The following is a 21,635-nucleotide window of genomic DNA, read 5'->3' as shown; positions in this document are numbered from 1 at the left end:
ATTCGCGCTCGTGGGCGGGAAGCCATTGGAAGTCTGTCTTCTTCCTGACCAGGTTCCGGAGAGCTGTGGTATGGGAGGCGAGGTTGGGGATGAACTTCCCCAGGATGTTGACCATGCCCAAAAATCGGAGGACCGCCTTCTTATCCGTTGGCTTCTGCATGGCCGTGATGGCTGCCACCTTGTCCGCATCTGGCCGCACACCCAACCGGGAAATGTGGTCCCCTAGGAACTTGAGTTCCATCTGGCCGAAAGAACATTTGGCTCTGTTGAGGCGAAGGCCTTGGTCCCGTATTCGTTTGAAAGCGCGTTGGAGGCGACTGATATGCTCCTGCGGGGTGGTGGACCAAATGATGATGTCGCCAACATAGACACGCACACCCACAATGCCCTCCATCATTTGCTCCATGATCCGGTGGAATACTTCTGATGCCGATATAATCCCAAACGGCATCCTTTTGTAGCAGTATCTGCCAAACGGGGTATTAAAGATACATAGCTTTCTGCTGGACCTGTCTAGTTGAATTTGCCAGAATCCTTTCGGGGCGTCAAGTTTGGTGAAGATGTTGGCCCGAGCCATCTCGCACGTGATCTCCTCGCGCTTGGGGATAGGGTAATGCTCCCTCATTATGTTGCGATTCAGATCCTTTGGGTCAATGCAGATCCGGTGCTCGCCGGAAGGTTTCTTTACGCACACCATGGAACTGACCCAGTCAGTTGGTTCCGTCACTCTGGAGACCACTCCTTGGTCCTGGAGGTCCTGCAGCTGCTGCTTGAGGCGGTCCTTGAGGGGTGCTGTGACTCTGCGAGGTGCATGAACCACAGGCGTGGCATCTTGTTTGAGCAGGATTTTGTAAGTGTATGGAAGCGTGCCCATGCCTTCGAAAACGTCGCGGTGCTGGTCGATGATGGCATTGAGTTGCGCCCTGAAGTCCGCATCCTGGAAGGCAGGCGTGTCCTCTGGAGAGAGAGAGTGTACTCGGTGAACGAGGTTTAGGAGTTTGCACGCCTGTGCGCCTAGCAGAGAGTCCTTCGAGGAGCCCACGATCTCGAAGGGAAGGATGGCTTTTCGTGAGTTGTGCGTCACTTTGAGTTGGCATGAACCGGTAGCAGGAATGACGTTTCCATTGTAGTCCACTAGTTGGCAGGTCGACGGAATAATGGTTGGTTTAAGGGTCTGAAAGTCTGACCACGCTCGGAGATTAGCGGAAGCACCAGTGTCCAGGCGGAATCATATCTGGGATCGGTTGACCATCAGGGTGGCACACCACTCGTCGTCTGGATCAATGCTGTGCACCGACAGCGGCTGGTGGTTTTGATTCAGGGACAGCCTGTTCTTTGTTATAACAGCGACTCGAAAAGGCTCCCTTGGGTCCTCGGTGTCACTGATCTGTGGGAAGTCGGAATCGAACTCGGTGAACATGGGTTGAATTGCCCGAACATTCCTGCGAGGCTGGCTGAAGCGAGATGAATTGGCAGGCTGAGCTGCTCGACAGCAGGCAGCATAGTGGCCAAGTCTGCCACATCATAGGCATTGTCGTGATTTTGCAGGACATTGCCGCTTTAAATGGGCGGAGCCACAGTTGCCACACAACGTGACATCAGTACGCTCGTTGTGCCACCGCGCATGCGCGGTGCAGTCCTGCGTGGTGCGCGCCTGCGCATCACGTTCCTCCACGCCACCGCCCCCTCGTTTGGCACGTACAAGCGCGGGAGGCTGCGAAAAGCACGCGAAATGGCCACCCTCATCCAGGCTGCAGCCTTGGAGGTGTTCAATTGTTTGGATCCGTACCACCTCGTGGGGACCTTGCCACGCCGTTTCAGCCGCCTGTATGTGGGAGTACCGGCTGATGGCATTTTCATGCAGGACACAGGTCTCGATGGCAGTCGCTCGGGTGAGTTGCTTAATTTTGAGGAGCTGCTGACGCAGGGGGTCCGACGGAACACCAAATACGATCGGGTCGTGTATCATGGGGTCGGAGGTGGGCCCGTAGCCGCAGGACTGCGCAAGATGCAGAGGTGTGTTAAAAAGGATTGGAAAGGCTCGTCCTTACCCTGCAAGCGCTGCTGGAACAGGTATCTTTCAAAGCTTTCATTGACCTCTATGCTGAAGTGGGTATCGAATTTGAGGAGAACTGTGTTGTACTTTGTCTTGTCCTCGTCGTCTGCGAATGTGAGGGAGTTGAAGATGTGGATGGCGTGTTGCCCGGCCGTGGAGAGGGGCAGAGAAATCTTCCTGGTGTCCGAGGCGTTCTCCCTGGCCATGGCTTCGAGGAAGAGCTACAAGCGCTGTTTAAAAATCTTCCAATTGACCCCGAGATTGCCGGCGATGGGGAGCGACGGCGGCGGGTTGATGTTCTCCATACTTCAGGATTCCGGAATGCTGATTAGTTGCAGGTGGGTCTCAGAAGTGCTAGTATGCAACCACTCCTTGTACCATGATGCATTGGGTGTTCTGGATCACAAACAGGTCACCAACACTGGAAGTGGTGCAACTCTATTTTATTATAAGGTTAACTATATTAACATACTTGAACTGTGGGTAAATGCAATACCAGCTTTAACTGTTGACCCTTGCCTTGTCCTAATCAGGTGATGCACTCAGCACATGGTGAATGTCTGTGTTGCAGGCTGTGAGCTCTGTGCTCTGAGCTGGCTGCTACTAGAATAAACGGGAACTCTCCTGTCCCCTGTCTTTAGATTGCGTGTGCTCTCACTGATGATTGGCTGCGGTGTTGTGTATGCTGATTGGTCCCACTGCATGTCCATCAGTGTGTGTGTGTGTGTGTGTGTGTGTCTGCATCATAATATACTGGTGTATATTATGACACTGCCCATGATATTTGGGGCAGCACGGTAGCATTGTGGATAGCACAATTGCTTCACAGCTCCAGGGTCCCAGGTTCGATTCAGGCTTGGGTCACTGTCTGTGCGGAGTCTGCACATCCTCCCCGTGTGTGCGTGGGTTTCCTCCGGGTGCTCTGGTTTCCTCCCACAGTCCAAAGATGTGCAGGTTAGGTGGATTGGCCGTGATAAATTGCCCGTAGTGTCCAAAATTGCCCTTAGTGTTGGGTGGGGTTGCTGGGTTGTGGGGATAGGGTGGAGGTGTTGACTTTGGGTGGGATGCTCTTTCCAAGAGCCGGTGTGGACTCGATGGGCCGGGAGGCCTCCTTCTGCACTGTAAATTCTATGATCTATGATATGTTCTATTTATACAACGTGTAACTAGTTATAGGTTTATTCTGTGTTCAGGATTTTTTTATAAATTAAGAACATTTAAAAAGATCGAGAGACCTGTGAAGCTCGAATAAAGAAAACATAAAGATATGAAGAACCTGCCTTTTCTGTGGATACATCACAGAGGTGCCATTATGCAGTCCATTCAAGTTTGTGGCAATGGGATTTCTGTGATGAGTTTGAATATATCTTGTCGCAGAGATAGCTGATTCATATTTGTTGGATTTAGTCTGTTACTTATGATGTGATCACGTTGTTTAAATTGGACTTTGTTTGCTTGTCCCAGCAGTGAGAAACATACACTTTGTGATTGTTGAAGGTAGTCTCAGGAGAAAGTGGTGTCCCACACGTTATTATACTGTTCCTGAGGCCAAACCTGCTGTGTAACCTTTGGGTTTAAACACCGCACAAGTAAAATACAAGACATCTGAGGTCGAAAAGTCGAGCTTTCAAATATTTTATGCAGCATTGGGGCCTGCTTTCTGTTCCATACTATAGTGTAGGCTATTGCCTGGAGAAAATTACTGTGTCACTTGGTTTGTTCTTTCTGTGAATTCTTCTCAAATTCAATTTAATGTAAATTGAACCTGCATTTGCGTAATGGGATTTGTGCTTTAAAGTATTTACCAGTAGTAGAAATCATTACTCAAAATTATCGTTGAAACTTTAAATTCATCTGGGTTGCTTCAGTATTGCATTTGTCGAATATAATTTTTAAAAATTTGTTCTGCAGCATCGATTTGAATCCACTGCTGTACCAATAATTGATATTTAATTGCGATTTGGTTCTGTGAGTCAATCTGAGAGCATCGGTTATATAAAGAGAATATGATTCCTGGCTGAGGTAATGTAAGATGAGTCCCGGCATGATGTAAGTGTTAGCCAATGAAAACTGGTAAAAGTGGTCAGCGGGGTGCCTGGCAGAGATTATGGAATCAAGCTGCCAGATCTACAAGAGCTTTCTAATCAGGTTTCAATTAGAATATTCACGTATCACTGTCTAACAGTGAAACTATTAACGGAACAGTTTTACGAAGTAAAAGCATGAACTGGCCATATGTACAATGAGATATCAAGTGAACTTGGGGAATTTGTATAGTCCAGAATTGATTGGAAAGTTTTGTTGTAAGTATCACATGAACGCAGCTTTACAACAATATTTAACCAAGGAAATCTGCGCATTCCTCAGCTGTGTTGGTTTTACACGGAAGGACGAAATCACATGAATTTCCTTCGTTGTTTGAGGTACTTCCAGGCTATGTGCAGCGATCGTCTCTGCTGATCATTTACTTCATACTGCTCTCATGTAAAAAACTAACTCAAATGATTTTTCTGGGGCTGGAGTTTAGGCCCTCCCATGCCCCTGCCTGGCGTGCTTGCGGCTGGGGAGCATGTAAAATATGACAGGAAATAGCTCACTGACTTCCTGCACACCCCAAGCCAGCTCATAATACGGAGGGTGGGTAAGGTGTGTAATAGCCCACTCCCCTTAGTCCAGACCCTTAAGTGGCCAATTAATGGCCTCATGAGATGACATCTGGAGTACTGTGTAACGTGTTGGTCTCCTTATTTAAGGAAGGATGTAAACGCATTGTCAGCAGTTCAGAAAGGCTCTACCAGACTAATACAAGGAATGGGTGGGTAGTCCTATGAGGAAAAGTTCAGCTTGCATCCTATGGAATTTAGAGGAGTAGAAGGTGACTTAATTTAAACCTATAGGATCCTGAGAGGTCTTGACAGGGTGGATATCGAGAGGTTGTTTCCTCTGGTGGGAGAATTTAGAATGAGAGTATCATTGTTTAAAAATGAGAGGCCATCTATTTAAGACAGAGGGCATGATTTTCCCATTGCATTGCGCCCGGCGCCGATCCCGTTGTACGGGTGTATTGCGGAAGAGACCTGAAACGGGCTTTGTGCCGGGCACGAAGCCGATCATGAGTCACTAGACTTGCTACACCTGCCACGATCTGGATCACGCCCTAGCTGGGCGGGATTCAGATAATCATATTTAAATGAACCATTAGGCTCAGCTAAATATGTGCGGTCTGTTTGAGGCCTCATGCTCCCGGGAGTCAGCAGCCGATCCGGCGAGGCTTCACAATGGTGCAAATTAGTAATGGCCTCTGGTACCCTGGAACTGCAGACCTGGTACCCGGGCAATGCCAGGTTGGCAGTAACAGGGTGTCAGGTTGGCACTGCCAAGAGATGGGGCCTGAAGTGGACCATGTCCATGAAAGGGGTGGGTGAAGGAGGCTTAAGAGGGGCACCATGGAGGATGGGGGGGGGGTTCTTGAGGGTGGGGGGGCCCTAAAGGTGGGCAGGCCATCAGTGACCCCATAGCAGGATATGCTCACTTGGAGGGGTACCGATGCCCTGATGCCCAGCAGGATGAATGGGTGTGGGACATCCATTCAAATCCCTTAAACACAAGAGAGTTGCTCACAGCACTGCCTAGAGCAACAAAGAGGCAGGTGCTATTGGGAAGGTATTCCTCGCATAGTGCCGCCCCTGCATATACCTGAAACTTTCATCCTGTGTCAGCCCAAATGCCTCACTCAGCTCCTCCACCCGATCAAATGCCTTCGCCGCATCCAACACCACTACTACTCTGTCTCCCTTCCTTCTGCCGGGGATAGCACCACATTCAACATTCTCCTCACATTCAAGACCCCGGTCTGATCCTCCCCAATCACCCTCAGAAGGCACTTCTCCAACCTTAATGGCAACACTTTGCCAACATTCAGCAGAGATATGGTCCTGTACGGCCCACACTCCATTGGGTCCTTGTCCTTCTTAAACAACAACGAGATGGAGGCCTGCCCCATTGTTTGCGGCAAGTCACCCCTGTCCATCGCGTCCTCGAACACTCTCACCATCAATGGCGCCAGCCTATTCTCAAATCTTTTATAAAATTTGACTGGGAACCAATCTGGCCCTGCCGTCTTCCCTGCCTGCCTCCTCCCAATCGCCACCTTCACCTCCTCTACCCCCATCAGCTTCTCCAGCCCTGCCCTCTCCACCTCCCCCAACCTCAGGCACTCTAACATGCCCAGATGCTCCCTCATCTCCTGCTCCTCTTCTGGTGGCTCTGACTTATACAAGTCCCTATAGAACTCCTCAAACACCTTAATAACCTGTTCCGGAGCCACCACCAACTCCCCCGTCCTGTACCCCACACAAACTATCTCCCTACGGAGTTGACCTGCCAACATATGTCCTGCCTTTTCCTTGTACTCGTAAACAGTCCCCCTAGCTGTTCTCAACTGACCCACCACTTTCCCTGTGGGCAATAGGTCAAAACTCACCTGCGACTCCTTCCTCTTTGCCAGGAGCCCCGGGTCCAGGTCCTCCGCATCCCTCCCATCCACTAGGTGTGGGATTGAGGAACTTCCCAAGCTCAAAAAAAAGCTTGTCGGCGCGATTCATTGGAAAGAAATCTCTGTCCGGTTTTGAACGTGTTCAACGGCGAGTTTCTCGGCCGCTTCAGTGACTGAAAATAGACGGTCTTTGGCGCAACAATCTGGTTGGAAACCCATCTCAAGGTTAATCTGACAAAGTTTGAGTCAAACTCAACAAGTTGCCAGGGAGAAGTATAGTTGCAAGGGAGTGAGGTTTGTGGCAGGAACCAAAGACAATGAACAGAATTGTCCCACCTGGAAATAGTCTATGGCGGGGAATGTTTCCTGATGCAGAGACCGATGGGAAACCACACCATTTCTTCCAGCTCTGACCTCATTAATTACGCATCTGGGGGGTTTGCGCGATATTCCGTGGCAAGGCAGGCTTGATTGCAGATGCCCACTGTCATACACTGGTGCCATATTGAAAAGGTGCCGACATCACTGACTCCCTGTTCGAGAAAGAAGGTGGACCTCTTGAGAAAGATGATGGATCTCCGGGAACATCTGAAGCTGGAAGATCCACTCGATTGCTACTCACCGCACCCACTGCGGTGGTGTACCAGGAACCCCCCCCTCCCCCCTCCCCCCAACCCCAAGCCTGTCATATAACATTCTATGGTGGCATGGGAGAATTCTGTCCAATGCCTTCAATATTCTCAATATTTAGCTGGACAAATTTCTGCTCATCCATCCCTTTTTTTATGCTTTCCTGTGATGTGGGCATCTCTGGCAAGGCCAACACTTGTTGCCCATCCCTAATAGCCCTCAAATTTAAATGGACAAAGTTCTTTCTGGAAAAGGGTTTTTACATCATTGGTGGGAGTTTCATGGTCACCATTACTGAGAGTAGCTTTTAATTCCAGATTTATTAATTGAGTTTAAATTCCATCAGCTGCAGTAGTGGGAGTTTGAGCCCATATCCCCTGGAGCATTAACATGGGTCTCTGTATAACTAATTCAATAGCACTATAACTATACCGCTGTCTCCACAGAAATCCTTAGACTCCTTACAGTGCAGAAGGAGGCCATTTGGCCCGTGGAGTCTGCACCAAGCCTCTGAAAGAGCACACTACCTCAGCCCACTGTCCCACCCTATCCCCATAACCATACGCATTGATCATGGCCAATCCACCTAACCTGCACATCATTGGATACTAAGGGGCAATTGATCATGACCAATCCACCGAACCTGCACATGTCTGGACTGTGGGAGGAAACCGGAGCACTCGGAGGAAACCCATGCACACATAGGAAGAACGTGCAAACACCACAGTCACCCAAGGCCCGAATCAAACCTGGGGCAGCAGATCTCACCACTGTGCCACCATGCCATGCTATCAGATGTTGGATAAGCAGTCTGACAATTTAGAGAGAGTGGACGGGTCAAGCAAGGTGGTGGTCAGGTAGAGTTGTGGGGTGTCATCAATGTATATGTGCAAAATGAAGTTGTGTTTTTGAGTAATGCAGTACCAGACTGAGATCACTAGCAAAGCAGCACACTAGCTCGGTAGTGGAAATCTATCTCCCAAAACAGACAATGGAAGCTGGGCCAATTAAAATGTAAAGATGAGATCAATAGATTGTTGTTAGGTAATGGTGTCAAGGGATATGGATCAAAGGTGGGTTAGTGGAGCTGAGATACTGATCAGCCATGACATGGTTGAAAGGTGGATCAAGATCGAGGACTGAATGCTCTACCCCTGTAGTTCTGTATTTGTATTGAGTACTTACTGAATAAGAGACCTAATTTGAAAGCAGACGTTTCACATTTTCCGCCAGCCTCTTATAGGTAATTTAGAAAGCATTTACTTGTTTGAATATTACTAAACTTACAGTTTTGCTGTGCACAAATTATGCGTTCGCTACAAAGGCAGTTTAGCCTTTGTCCTATGTTTACGGCTGAGGGGAAGGCTGTGAAATGCAGGACCAAGTTCATCCAGGACTTTATAAAGTTATGTACCTATCCTGGGCAAACATCTGAACAAACCCCAAAGAAAGTTGTCACAGACTTGCTAAATTCCTCACTTCTGTAATGTGTACCTTCTGTCAATGCACTGGGATGAGAAAAACATCACGACATTGCAAATTTGAGTCACTTAGTAAACAGTGAAACACTTCCCTTAGTAATTTTGGCCTTCAGGTTAAATGTGACAATAAAAAATTATGGTTCTGTCAGTAAGCAGTGTTCAGTTGTCCACAGCATTAATTCTTGTGACAATACTGTGCGTTTTGTTCCAAAAACTATCATTAGAGGGAGGGTAATGCTGGCAACCTGATATTTATTGCATGAAATACAGGCACATTAAAAGTCACTTGATACAAAGTAACACTTAAATGAAGGGTGGTAGGAGACATTGATTGTAAAACAATAAAGCAATTTGCAGAAATCAGTTGGCTTTGTTTTGATGGGGTTGAGAAACACGCTCGCTGACAAATAGCAGGTTTGCATAATTAAAGAAAAAGGTAGAAGACACGCAGGCAAAAGAAACCGGCGGACTTTGTGAGTTGAGTTTAGAAAATGTTGTCAGCGTACTTTAAAAAGACATTCCCAGTTGATTTTTCTCTCCTTGTTTTACACTTGAGCAAGAGACTGTGTTTTCCGTCATGAGCAGTTCTTTTCAGAAGTCTTATCTAGAGGGCCTGAGGCATTTTACTCAACGATAAATGGAAAATTCATTGCTAGAAATTGATATATCTTTAGGCAATTTCAGTGACATTAAGCAAAGAAGATCGAAGAGCCAACGGATGTCGCTATAGTTTTAGCTGCACTACATGTTTTTTCTGCTGCCCCTATGCACTGAACACACGATTAGCAGCAGCCACACATTATTGTCCCCGTTCAATGACACGGCTTCGGACTGATGGTGGGCTAAAGGTTATATGCATATTGTAGAAGACTGGGAATTCCAACAACAGAATTTAAAAACCGTTGACAGCTTTTATTGGTTAGTTTTTTTCCCCCCAGGAGGTTGCGTTTCATGATTAACAGCCCACATAAGACACAGTTCCTATTCAACTGCTGCATGTTTCCGTTCGTTGACTTTGTCAGAGCGACTGAGACTGGTTGATGTATAGTTTTACCTGATAAATTACTGGCCTGGTGCTACTATCCATTGACATTCTTATGGAAGGCACTTGGAAATGAGGATTAACTGCTGTAGTATTTCTGGAAACTTGAATGGGCCAGGGGGATATGATCTGTAAGAGGCCGTGCCAAGAATAGTCACAGTGGTCCAGTAAAGATGAGAGTGTGGTCTGAATTGGTAGGCCGGGAAACAGTGTTCAGAATGAGGTATAGCCTCAATAATGGTGTGTGCGTGCACCTTTTGACATCTTAACGTCATATGGCCAGCATTATATAGCTAACCTCCTTCGATATATTGCATCTATTTCTACATGTTCCTGATTAATCTCCGAGGTCCATAAAATAGATCTAAAGTGTCCATCTTATCTAAAACTTAATAAGTATTTGATTATTGATTCAACTTATGAAAGAAAGAATTAAATTTGTATAGAAGAAGCATAAGTATCTGAAACTCTTTCATCCATATTAACACATTGACCATATGAAATTAACTTACAACGGTAACTGTCTCAGTATAGTTCTCACTATTCAAATTACAAGGAAATAAATGCTGATTTGTTACTCACTGTATCCTGAGATTATAACTTGCCATAATGATCATATATATGGACATTTTATAAAAAAACACAACTGGATATGTTTTTCTAAATCTTGCCAAGTCTCTCATTTTAAAGATGTTTGATTTTGTCCTTTCTTCAGCTTTTCTTTGCACGTATTTTCTTTCGATGCAAACTCACCCAATTGAGCAGTGCTGAGAGTATGTCATCTCACTGCTTTGGTAATTGAAACAATTATGAAAATGCCCTCTCTCTTGTTTTAGTGCAGGCTTTTAAAAAAAATGTAAAATAAATTTCAGTACCCAAATATTTTTTTCCAATTAAGGGGAAATTTAGTGTGGCCAATCCACCTAACCTGCACCTCTTTGGGTTGTGGAGGTGAGACCCACGCAGACACGGGGAGAATGTGCAATCTCCACACGGACAGTGACCCGGGGCTGGGATCGAACCCGGGTCCTCGGTGGCGTGAGGCAGCAGTGCTAACCACTGCGCCACCGTGCCACCCAGGCTTTTACATATAGCATTTGGATAAGATTTAATTTCACTGTTCTTCAATAGTCATATCCAGGGCCCTGCCGAAGCCTACGGCATTATGGATCTGGTTTTCCCAGAAGCCCGAGGAGAATATGCACTTCCCCACTGACGGGGACTGGGTGACCTCCGACTTCCGGTATAAAGCCGGCCGGCTCAGAACCGGCAGGCACTCACTCGGATGAGTAGCCCTGGTTAGGGCTCTGCTGTACAATGCAATAAACATACTGTTTAACCTGCAACTCGATGTGGACTCCTACCTTGTGGCAGTCACAATACGGGCGACGAGGAGAACTACCGGTCCTGAGTTGCCACTGAGGCCTTGCTTCTCAGCCATCTCCTGGGACTCCCGTTGCAGGTCAGGACCCATGGTCCATTGTGATGCCTCTGTTCAGCCAATTGGATGCATTCAATTCCGGCACCGAATGATGGGCCTGAAATACAGAGCATGCTATTTTCGTGCCAATAATATCACAGACAGCGTGCGGGGCTCAGATTTATTGGGTTATCCATGACATCATGTATCCAGTGCGCCAGACACCCACACTTTTGACCAGCTGGTGGAATATGGTAGCACAGTGATTAGCACTGTTGCTTCACAGCGTCAGGGACCCGGGTTCGATTCCTAGCTTGGTCACTGTCTGTGCGGAAACTGATGTTCTCCCCGTGCCTGCGTGGGTTTCCTCCGGATGCTCCAGATTCCTTCCACAAGTTCCGAAAGATGTGCTTGTTAGGTGAATTGGACATTCTGAATTCTCCCTCCGTGTACCCGAACAGGCGCTGGAGTGTGGCAACTAGGGGATTTTCACAGTAACTTCATTGCAGTGTTAATGTAAGCCTACTTATGACACTAATAAAGATTATCATCATAGTCAGGTGGCATTTTAATCTTCCTTCCTCCATGATCATTCAGCGATACCATCTGAATACGATGGAACACGCTCGGATGAGTCCGTGACAGACTTCAGCTCCATTGCTTGGCGGCACGCTGCGTAGCTCCCGTCTGCATCCCTGCGCAGGTAAATGGGCACTGCGTGTATATGGGACTAGACACTGGGCGGCAGTGTCGGTAGTGGGCTAGAGCGCGTTTGATCGTATTCAGCAAGGTGTTCGAAAATTGACTTTGACGACCACCTCGATTTGTCTGGCTACATATGTAGGGGAGCAATTACAGATCCTGGGGATGGTGCGGACCCCCATTGTTTATGGTCCAACTCCACCTGATTGTGGTTCGAGGAGATGGCCCCAGCCTCCTGGGGCGTGATTTGCTATGCCACCTTTGCTTGGACTGGTACCGCATCTTACAGATAGTCGACCCGGAGTCTCAATCTCGGGTTGCCAGGGCACGGCCCATGCCCTATGCTTTGGTGGACAAAGTGAACGTGGAGCTCGACTGCCTGGAGAACCTGGACATCATTTGGCCAGTGCGTTTTTCCGATTGGGCAGCACCAGTGGTCCCGGTTCTGAAACTAGATGGAAACATACGCCTCGGCGGCAACTGTAAACTGACGGCTAATACCGCCCCCAGGTTGGACTGATACCCCATGCCCCATATCGAGGACCTCTCTGCTAAACTCACTGGCAGAAGCACATTCACCAAGCTCGATATGAGCAATGCTTACCTGCAACTGGCACTGGATCAGTCCTCTGAACAAACATCACCATCAATATGCAGCACAGCCTGTATGAACATACCTGGTTGCCGTTTGGAGTTCCATCAGCTTGCGCCATATTCAATGTGTAATGGTGGGCATTGTGCACGGCCTACCACAGGTTGCTGTATATCTTGATGATGGCCTGGTCACAGGCGCGACAGAACAGGAACATTTGTGGAATCTGGAGGCATCGGCAGACTGGTCCGGTTTCCTATCGGGTTCAGGTCAGGGCCCAACAGTTATGGCGGCATTTAGATCATCCACAGTCACGCTGACCGCCTTTGTGTCTGCAACTAGTGCACATCCCGTTCCAGAAGATCCAAGGCCGGGGACCAGCAGGCCAGTGGGACCTTTGTGCGCCCACTCCCCAGACCGACCGCCAGAGATGGCCTCTTCAGATTCTGAGATGGAGTCCGACCCTCCTGGCATGTCCGGTGGGGAGCCGCTCCTGTCCTACCATGACATTCCAGTCGCAAGAGATGTTCTCCAGCACGGTACATTGAGCCTGAACCGCCCCCTGGTCGTCCGATATTCCGTCGGCTATTCCGAGGGTCCGGCTTCTCCCTCGGTCTCTCCTCCTCCCTCTTGTCAATGGCTGATGGACGTTCCTTCGAACTTTGGGGAGAGGGATGTCTATCCTGGGCCCTGTGTGTCGGGGATCTGGTTTTCCTAGAAGACCTAGGAGAATACGCACTCCCCCCGTGGAAGAGGCGGGAGAGTGACTTATGACTTCCGGTGTAAAGCCAGCCAGTTCAGAACTGGTCAGCACTCACTCGGATGAGTAGCCATGGCTAGGGCTCTGCTGTACAATGCAATAAATCTACTGTTTAACCCTGCAATTTGGTATGGACCCATTCCTTGTGGTGGTCACAATAATGCCAAATAGTTGTGTGTGTATGTCTGTGCGCCTGTATGTACGTGCGTGTGTGCATGTGTATGTGTTTGCCTATGTGTCTGTGTGTGTGGATGTGTGTCAGTGTGTGTTTGCGTGTCTGTGTGTGTGTTTATCTGTGTGTGTGTGTGTATGTATGTTTGTTTGTGTGTGTGTGTACATACATGCGCCTCAAGGAACGGCTGCGCTTGGAAGGCATTCAGTGGTATCCGTTCAATAGGAGTACGCTATTCAGCATTTTAAAATTGATCATATTTTTACAAAATAAGTGACACTGACAGTATTTAGAGAAGGCATTTCAAAACAGAAAGTTGAATGACCTTGCAAATGGTATGTTTTGTTTAACTTGCACGAGCTACCACTTAAATAGGTGATAACCCTCGGTGATGGACTACTGAGAAAGCATGTATGGCAGATATTCATAACAAAAGGCCAACAGCTCTGCAATTGAATGATAAAATGTGTGACAATAATGGAAATCGGTTTATATTTCTCCATTACTTCATGGTTGTCAGACTGTTTAACTGTGAATTACTCTGACCAAAGCCTCTCAGTTGCATCCTGCTTGACTAGTGAATTCATGGTTGTAAACTCCAGTACTGGGCAATGTAAGACATGCTTGTCTACCTTAATTAATTTTAGTTCTCACTATTGTAACCCCTGCAATGAATGAGGGAGCTAACCAACAATGATATGAAGCAAAATGCTTTACAAGTCAGCCTGTCGTCCATCGTCTGCTATTTATTATTTTTCATCTTTAGGCGCAGGCAACAATGACGGAGAGTGGAAGAGAAGGTTTATCTCCAGAAACGACCATCCCACCAAACAGCAGCAGTCAAACCTCGGCAACCAGCCCACCGGCCTCACAGAATTCATTACTCCCCGGCAGGATTTCTTCCGGCACTTCAGCTGCAGCTTCATTTTTTATCAGGTATTGGATCACTTCACGAAATTTGAAAGTTGAGTTAAATATTTTCAGCCAATCCTTGATTCAGCGTGATTTTTTTTCAAACAAAAGAAGCTTCAGGAAATATCCTTTAATAGGCAATACGTTCTCAGAAATGACAGATGTTGGCTAAACTTCAGGAGGTGGTAGCATAGTGGTATTGTTGCTGACTAGTAAACCAGAGACCCAGAGTAATGCTCTGGCGATCCAGGTTCAAATCCCGCCACTGCAGATAGTGAAATTTGAATTCAATAAAAATCTGGAATTAAATGTCTAATGATGACCATGAAACCACTGTTGATTTTCGTTGAAACCCATTTGGTTCACTAATGTACTTTAGGGAAGGAAATCTGCCGTCCTTACCTGGTCTGGCCTACATGTGACTCCAGGCCCACAGCAATGTGGTTGACTCTTAACTGGCTCCTCAAGGGCAATTAGGGATGAGCAATAAATGGTGGCACAGTTTGCGACGCCCAGGTCCCATGAATAAATAGTTTTTAAAAAATTGATTTTAAGGAGAATTATGAAGCTATTGGATAGTTTAATATACTTGGTTTCTCTTTCCCCTCATTTTGTCAATGATTTTTAAAAAATATTTTTTTCCTTTGTGTACATCTCATCTTTGGGGTCAATGGCACTAAAAATCGTCAGAGATGTAAGACGTGCTCCTGCCTTGCTATCACCCATTTTTCATTCTATCCACTCATGCCTGCTGCCTTCACTCCCACCATACACCATTCCCAACTGAGTGACACAACTACATGTTACCCGACCTATGTTCAAGCTCCTTATGAAACTGCTGGGTGTGTAGCAGCAATGCTAGAATTCTCTGATTTTCATTCCATTTTGTTCTGCCAATACAAGAATCTCTCCTCCCCTGTGATCTGTGCACGTAGGAGTAAAGGAATTTCCAGTGGAGAGAGCTTTGGGGAGTCCAAAGACACCTGTTTCTCCCAAACATGCTGCACTTAGCACGTGTAATGTCTCAAATTACCCAAATATTTTGTAAACCCTAAAATATTATTTGAGGGAAATAAATCTCTAATTTGCATTTGAATGAGTCAACGGTATTCACTCTCATCGTGTTCCTGGGGAGCCTGTTCCATGGAGCGAACCAATGCCTGTGAAATCACTTGGAGAACTGGTGTCCTCTCATTATATCCTAAAGTGGGCCTGTACTTTAATTCATTTCAAATCTAAATTACTCTTGTCCAATGAGACATGTACCATATTACCATTTTCCTTTAATTATTGCCATTTCAAATATAGATTTTGGAGGAGAGATGGTGGGTAAGATAATGTTAATCAGGTTGGACTAATTTTCCTCTACAGTCTTTGAATCCTAATACCTGTGTCCTGCTAGACTTTTTCCCTCACTCAGAATGACATAGAAAACTTATTCAGTTTAGGTCCGTTAAGAAGAGTCCACCACAGTGTAAGGAAAAACTCTACACAAGGATTGTTTACTGCTATGAGCTGAAATAAAGTGAAATGATACATTGACTCAAGGCAGTTGTTACTGTCAAGATATAAATTGACTATCTTTGCCATGTGGGTCAATCAAAATAATGTATATCTAGTTAATGTCCAATGTCAGAGATAATGGACTGTTTTATGTAAAAGCTTTTGCTACAGTGGCTGCACTACTCATTTTGTATATTTTTAAATCCACAAAAGAAAGTATGTCTGTGTTCTGCGCAATCTTATGGGTTACAGTTACACTATGCTGTGGCCACTTCTATTTTTGTGATATCCCTTTATTTAGAAGAGGAGTCACATTTCTATTACAATCACAGATCATGCTGGCTTCAGCCTCCAATTCCATCTGGGGCCGGTTTGGTTGGAAAGTTGCACTTGAGTTAAAGGGTGGCCTACTCCGGCCCTTTGAACTCACTACACGCATCCACACCTTGTGTATAACCAAAGTTCTATGGTGATGACGCCACCTATATTTGAACGCTGCCTGTGAGAGTTGCTTTCATGGCAAAAGCAGAAATAGTGGCGGAAATAGATCGAAATAAAACTTTGTAGTTGCTCCCTGAGAAATAGAACACTTCTGCAGTTTGCATAAGGTATAGGAATAATACAATTTCATTAACTGCATTGAGTGGCCTAGAGGACAAGGCGGTATTATGGACAATCAGCCGAAATGCAGCTGCAATGACACAAAGTTCATACAAGACCACCTCTCGGGTTTGCTGACCCCAGCGCCAGCTCTCTGGCACCACTGAATGATGCTTTGCAGCAACGTGTAATGCAATTCAACAGTTAATTTTGCTATCTGCTTCAGACAGCAATTAGTCTTGCAATCCACAGACACTTCGGGATAACTCTGCTGAAAAAGACAGTTCCTGAACAGGACACACAGCTACTAATGTGCAAAATCAGTCAGCAAATTCTGGTAGGGAAGCGATACCTTGAAAATTGCCACAAGTTGCTGCCCAATGTGCGCCACTCCGCTGTTAACTTTGGAATCATGCCTCTAAGCTCCCCATGATCTTCAATAAGTTTCTACATTCATTTTATTTATTTACGGGATGTGGGCATCACAAGGTTGGCATTTATTCTTGGGCTGGGATTTTCCAGACCCTCCACAGTGGGTTTTCCCATGGCGAAACTACTCGTCACTGGGCAACGGCGGGACCGGAAGATTGCGTAGCTCGGCGGCCACACCGCCAGAGAACTTCCTGGGGGGGGGGGGGGGGGGGGGAGGGGGGGGGAGGGGGGGGGGGTCACCTTCAGTGGGACTGGAAGATCCGCCTGCGGGTAGGGCTGGGAAATCCCACCCCTGGTCAATTGATCGTGATGGGGTGAGGGTTGCTGTAGTTCATGTGGTGAAGAGCTTCCCACTGTGCTGCTAGGGAGGGTGTTCCAGGATTTTGCCCTAGTTATAATAAAGGAATGTCAATATGGTTCCATCTCAGGATGATGTGTCATTTGGAGGAAAGCGCGCAGGTGGTATATCTTCCGGGAGATAGAGGAATAAGAAGCCTGCCGAGTTGCTACAGTGAATCCTAGATCACTGGTTCCCAACCTTTTATCTGTCACAACTCACCTTTATACTATAAAAGTCTTGAGGCGCACCTACGATATTCTCCAACTGAGTAGTTTAAGACAAAGGTAGGAAATCGCACTGACGCAGTCACCAAACTACCCAGGAATGTAAGAATGATTGCAAGCAATAATAGTCAATATCCAACACAAACACATGATAGCTAGCACACATCCAGGCTCTCAAAATGGGGAAATTTGAGTGTGTAACATCCCTATGTTGACACCCGAGGCCGGCACATCTATGCTTTACAACAGGCTCCCTGTACGGATATCAAGGTGATGAACGTATGAGGTTTTTCATTCCTAGATCAGAACCTGTGAGGAAGAGACAACTTCCAGCTGGAATTGCAGAGCGAATGAAACTGAACGATTCAATTCCAAATGGGGTCCTCGTAATTTCCCAGGAGCAAATGATGGGCGAGAACTGGCCATGAAGCAGCCCCATGGTGTCTGTCAGGCAAGGTGCCCCCCTTTGTCTGTTTAAGGACATCTTGGAGTTTACTGGACTTTGGGCCAGAGGGGAAAAGACTGACGTGGACAGAAATGGAAGTGGACTTTCTGGAGCAAATCTCTGAGCTCAGAAAGAAAGAAGTAAATTGTGTTGTGGGGCAGAATGAATTAGTGTATGGGAATTCAGAGTCTTAAGAAGGAAGAGAGATATCTGAGGGAAATAATAAATCTGTCAAAAATTCAGGGAACTGTTCACAATGAAAACTTACACAACTTACGTCAGATATTTGACAAAGTAAGTAAAAAGAACCTAAAGACAAAATAGAGGGGATGATGGCAGGCACTCTATTACCTGTTCATTAATAACAATCAGAACATTATCAAATGACTGAAAGGCAACTTACGTTATTTCTGTATTTAAAACAGAAGATAGAACAAATCTAATAATCACTATTTTCTTCCAGGATGACACCATTTGGATAACTGCCATTGTCTTTTAAAATTTGTTAGAGTTTTAAAGAGCCCCCACATGTGTAAAATATGAAAACCGTTAGGGTGGCACAGTGGCGCAGTGGTTAGCATTGCTGCCTACGGCGCTGAAGATCCGGGTTCGATCCCGGCCCCGGGTCACTGTCTGCGTGGAATTTGCACACTTCTCGGCGTGGGTCGCACCCCCACAACCCAAAAGATGTGCAGGTTAGGTGGATTGGCCATGCTAAATTGCCTCTTAATTAGAAAGAAAAAAAAATGAAACAAAAAAATGTGAAAACGGTTGCGGTGTGAATTGGCGACGTGTATGTATTAATATAGATATCATTTTCACTTATCTCCTCTGACATAGATGCCAAACTGTTAGTGATGGGCTCTGTAGAACTGGAGAAGACATCCTAGGAGGTAGACTAGTCTTGGTGCTCCAGATGCATGGGTGAATGCTAGCGGGAGGCAAAATCCAACATGTACTCCATAGCTCAGGGGGCTGAGGAAACCGAAGCAGAATCATTGAATGTGGAAAAGATATAATCGTACTATAATCTGATCTAGAATGGTCCCATTAGCCTTTTTAATAAAGACAGGATATAGCCAATTGTGTATTTCACTTATTGTTTCATTTACCGGATAGAGTTTATTTTTTTAATGCAGCTTGTGTGAGTTGATCACATTGGAATCAGCAGAGATTGGCCTTGAACAGCAAACTGGAGACCATTTAAACTGGGAAAAACAGAGAAATACATAGATGTCAAATCAGGTGCAGAAAGAGATATAAGGAAAGGGAATTTAATCCAAATGACTGGGTCTTGTTGGGTGATTTGGTCAAAGGGCGGGTACAATGGAGTGCCGGTGGCTGCCACACACTGGCACCCTTCTCATGGCACACCAGTGCGCTGCTGGGGATCATTGTCTTAGACGGTACACACTGTCGCCACGATGGTGGAGGAAATAAATATTTATGGTATATTAATTATCCATTCTCTTCACCACAGAAAGTTGGGCCCAGTCATTAACAGCTTAAGTAACCTTTAACAATTTGATAATTATCAATGACTGCCAAAGACCATTTCTAGCCCAGAAAATGAACAATTATAAATGCGGAGTCTCATTCCTTCAGGTTGTAAATTATTTCAGGGGATTTTAAAGTTCCTTTCTGTCTTTTCTCTCTCTTCTAATCCACTCTTCCTTTCCCTCTCCTTATATCTCTTTCTGCACTTGATTTGACATTAATTCTCACACTCCAATTCACCCAACTTCTCAGCTCTTCCTTCTCAATCCTTTAAACTCATGGGTTAAGGAGATGTTTCCAAGGTCCCAGGTACCTTGTTGCCTTTGCCACAGCATTACAGCTCACACATTCACTTAAAATCCAGGTGTGCACAAACAAGTCTGACGAATGGGACACACCATGTGACACCTTGCTCCATCAAAATCTGGCCCTTTGGTTAAGAGGAGAACCATCACCTTGAAAGAGATGTCACAAAATGTGCTGTTTCCTCCCCTGAAAGAGAGCCATTTGTTTTTGTCGCCACCTTCCCCCCCCTGAACATGACAGCATGCAGAGCCTCCTTTCAGGTGCCACAGCAAAGTCATTGTAATAGCCAGTAGCAAAGATACAGTTTTACCTTAAGCTCCCTATGATGGTCAAATTACACGAGCACCAACTCACCCATTATTAGAAATGCAGATTGTGATTTTTTTCTTACACAAATGACAACTTATTTCTCTGAAAGGATCTGAGGAAAAAAAGCACAAAATGATGTTATTTTAGGGAAAGTGTTGGAATCTGCAGTTGACATCAGGGCAGCCTTTGACCAAGTACAGCATTGTAGTTCTGGCAACATTGAAGGTAATGAGAATCAGGGGGGAAACTCCCCATTGGCTGGAGTCATAGTAAGCACAAAATAAGTCATTTATGGTTGCTGGATGCTTATTATCTCAGCCCCAGAACATTACTGCTGGAGCTCCTCAGGATGATGTCCTTGGCCCAGAAATCGTCAGCTGCTTCATCAATGGCTTTACCTTCAACCTACTGTGATAAGTGGCAATGTCTGTCAACGATTGCACGATGTTCAGTGTCATTCGCAATTCCTCAGTTACTGAAGCATTCCATGACTGCATGCAGCAAGACCTGGACAGTGTTCAGACTTAATAAGAGGCAAGCAACATTCGTACCACACATGTGCCAGGCAACGACCATCCACAACAAGAGAACCTAACCGCCTCTGCTGGACATTCCACAGTATTACCATCACTGAATCACCTCCTGTCAACATCCTGGCTAAAGATTTACCTGGACCATCCCTTTAAATACTATGGCTACAAGGGTGGATCAGGAGAGAGGGATTCTGTGGTGGGTAACTCACATCCTGACTCCCCAAACCCTATCCACCATCCACAAGGCACAAATCAGGAATGTGCTGGGAGGCTCTCCACTTGGAGCACAGCTCCAACAGCACTCAGGAAGCTCAACACTATCCAAAACATGGGGCGAAATTCTCCCCCAACGGCGGGCCAGGCCACCGTGGGGGCACCCCCCGAGGTCAGATCGCCCCGCGCCCCCCCCCAGGACCCCGGAGCCCGCCCACGCCGCCTGGTCCCGCCGGTAAATACCAGGTTTGATTTACGCCGGCGGGACAGGCAATTCCTGGGCGGGACTTGCATCCAGGCCGGAGAATCCAGCGGGGGGTCCCGCCAACCGGCGCGGCCGGATTCCCGCCCCCGCCCAATCTCCGGGAGCGGAGACTTCGGCGGGGGCGGGGGCGGGATTCACGGCGGCCAACGGCCATTCTCCGACCCGGCGGGGGGTCGGAGAATGACGCCCCTGGGGCGAAATTCTCCCCCAACGGCGGGATGCCCGCCGACTGGCGCCAAAGCCGGCGCCAATCAGACGGGCATCGCGCCGGCAAAAAGGTGCGGAAGTCTCCGCACCTTTGGCGGCCTAGCCCCAACATTGAGGGGCTAGGCCGACGCCGGAGGGATTTCCGCCCCGCCAGCTGGCGGAAATGGCGTTTGTTGCCCCGCCAGCTGGCGCGGAAATGCGGCGCATGCGCGGGAGCGTCAGCGGCCGCTGTCAGTTTCCCAGCGCATGCGCGGGAGCGTCAGCGGCCGGTGTCAGTTTCCCGCGCATGCGCAGTGGGAAGAGTCTCTTCCGCCTCCGCCATGATGGAGGCCGTAGCGGAGGCGGAAGGGAAAGAGTGCCCCCATGGCACAGGCCCGCCCGCGGATCGGTGGGCCGCGATCGCGGGCCAGGCCACCGTGGAGGCACCCCCCGAGGTCAGATCGCCCCGCGCCCCCCCCCCAGGACCCCGGAGCCCGCCCACGCCGCCTGGTCCCGCCGG

At 47.2% G+C, this 21,635-nt stretch overlaps 1 protein-coding gene across 5 annotated transcripts in view; it reads left to right on the top strand.

Moving 5' to 3' along the window:
* The window catches only part of kif26ab (kinesin family member 26Ab), a 287,692-nt gene that overhangs the window by 128,593 nt on the left and 137,464 nt on the right, over positions 1 to 21,635 (top strand). For all 5 annotated transcript variants that reach the window (XM_072489866.1, XM_072489859.1, XM_072489874.1 and 2 more), the window contains one exon: positions 14,117 to 14,286. In XM_072489866.1, the coding sequence (XP_072345967.1) occupies positions 14,117 to 14,286 (170 nt within the window). The remainder of the gene's footprint in view (positions 1 to 14,116; positions 14,287 to 21,635) is intronic.

This window comes from Scyliorhinus torazame, chromosome 2, assembly GCF_047496885.1.
Source record: "Scyliorhinus torazame isolate Kashiwa2021f chromosome 2, sScyTor2.1, whole genome shotgun sequence".
NCBI classification, from domain to species: domain Eukaryota; kingdom Metazoa; phylum Chordata; class Chondrichthyes; order Carcharhiniformes; family Scyliorhinidae; genus Scyliorhinus; species Scyliorhinus torazame.
Note: the sequence above shows the minus strand (reverse complement) of the source record. Positions and strands in the feature narration are given on the sequence as shown.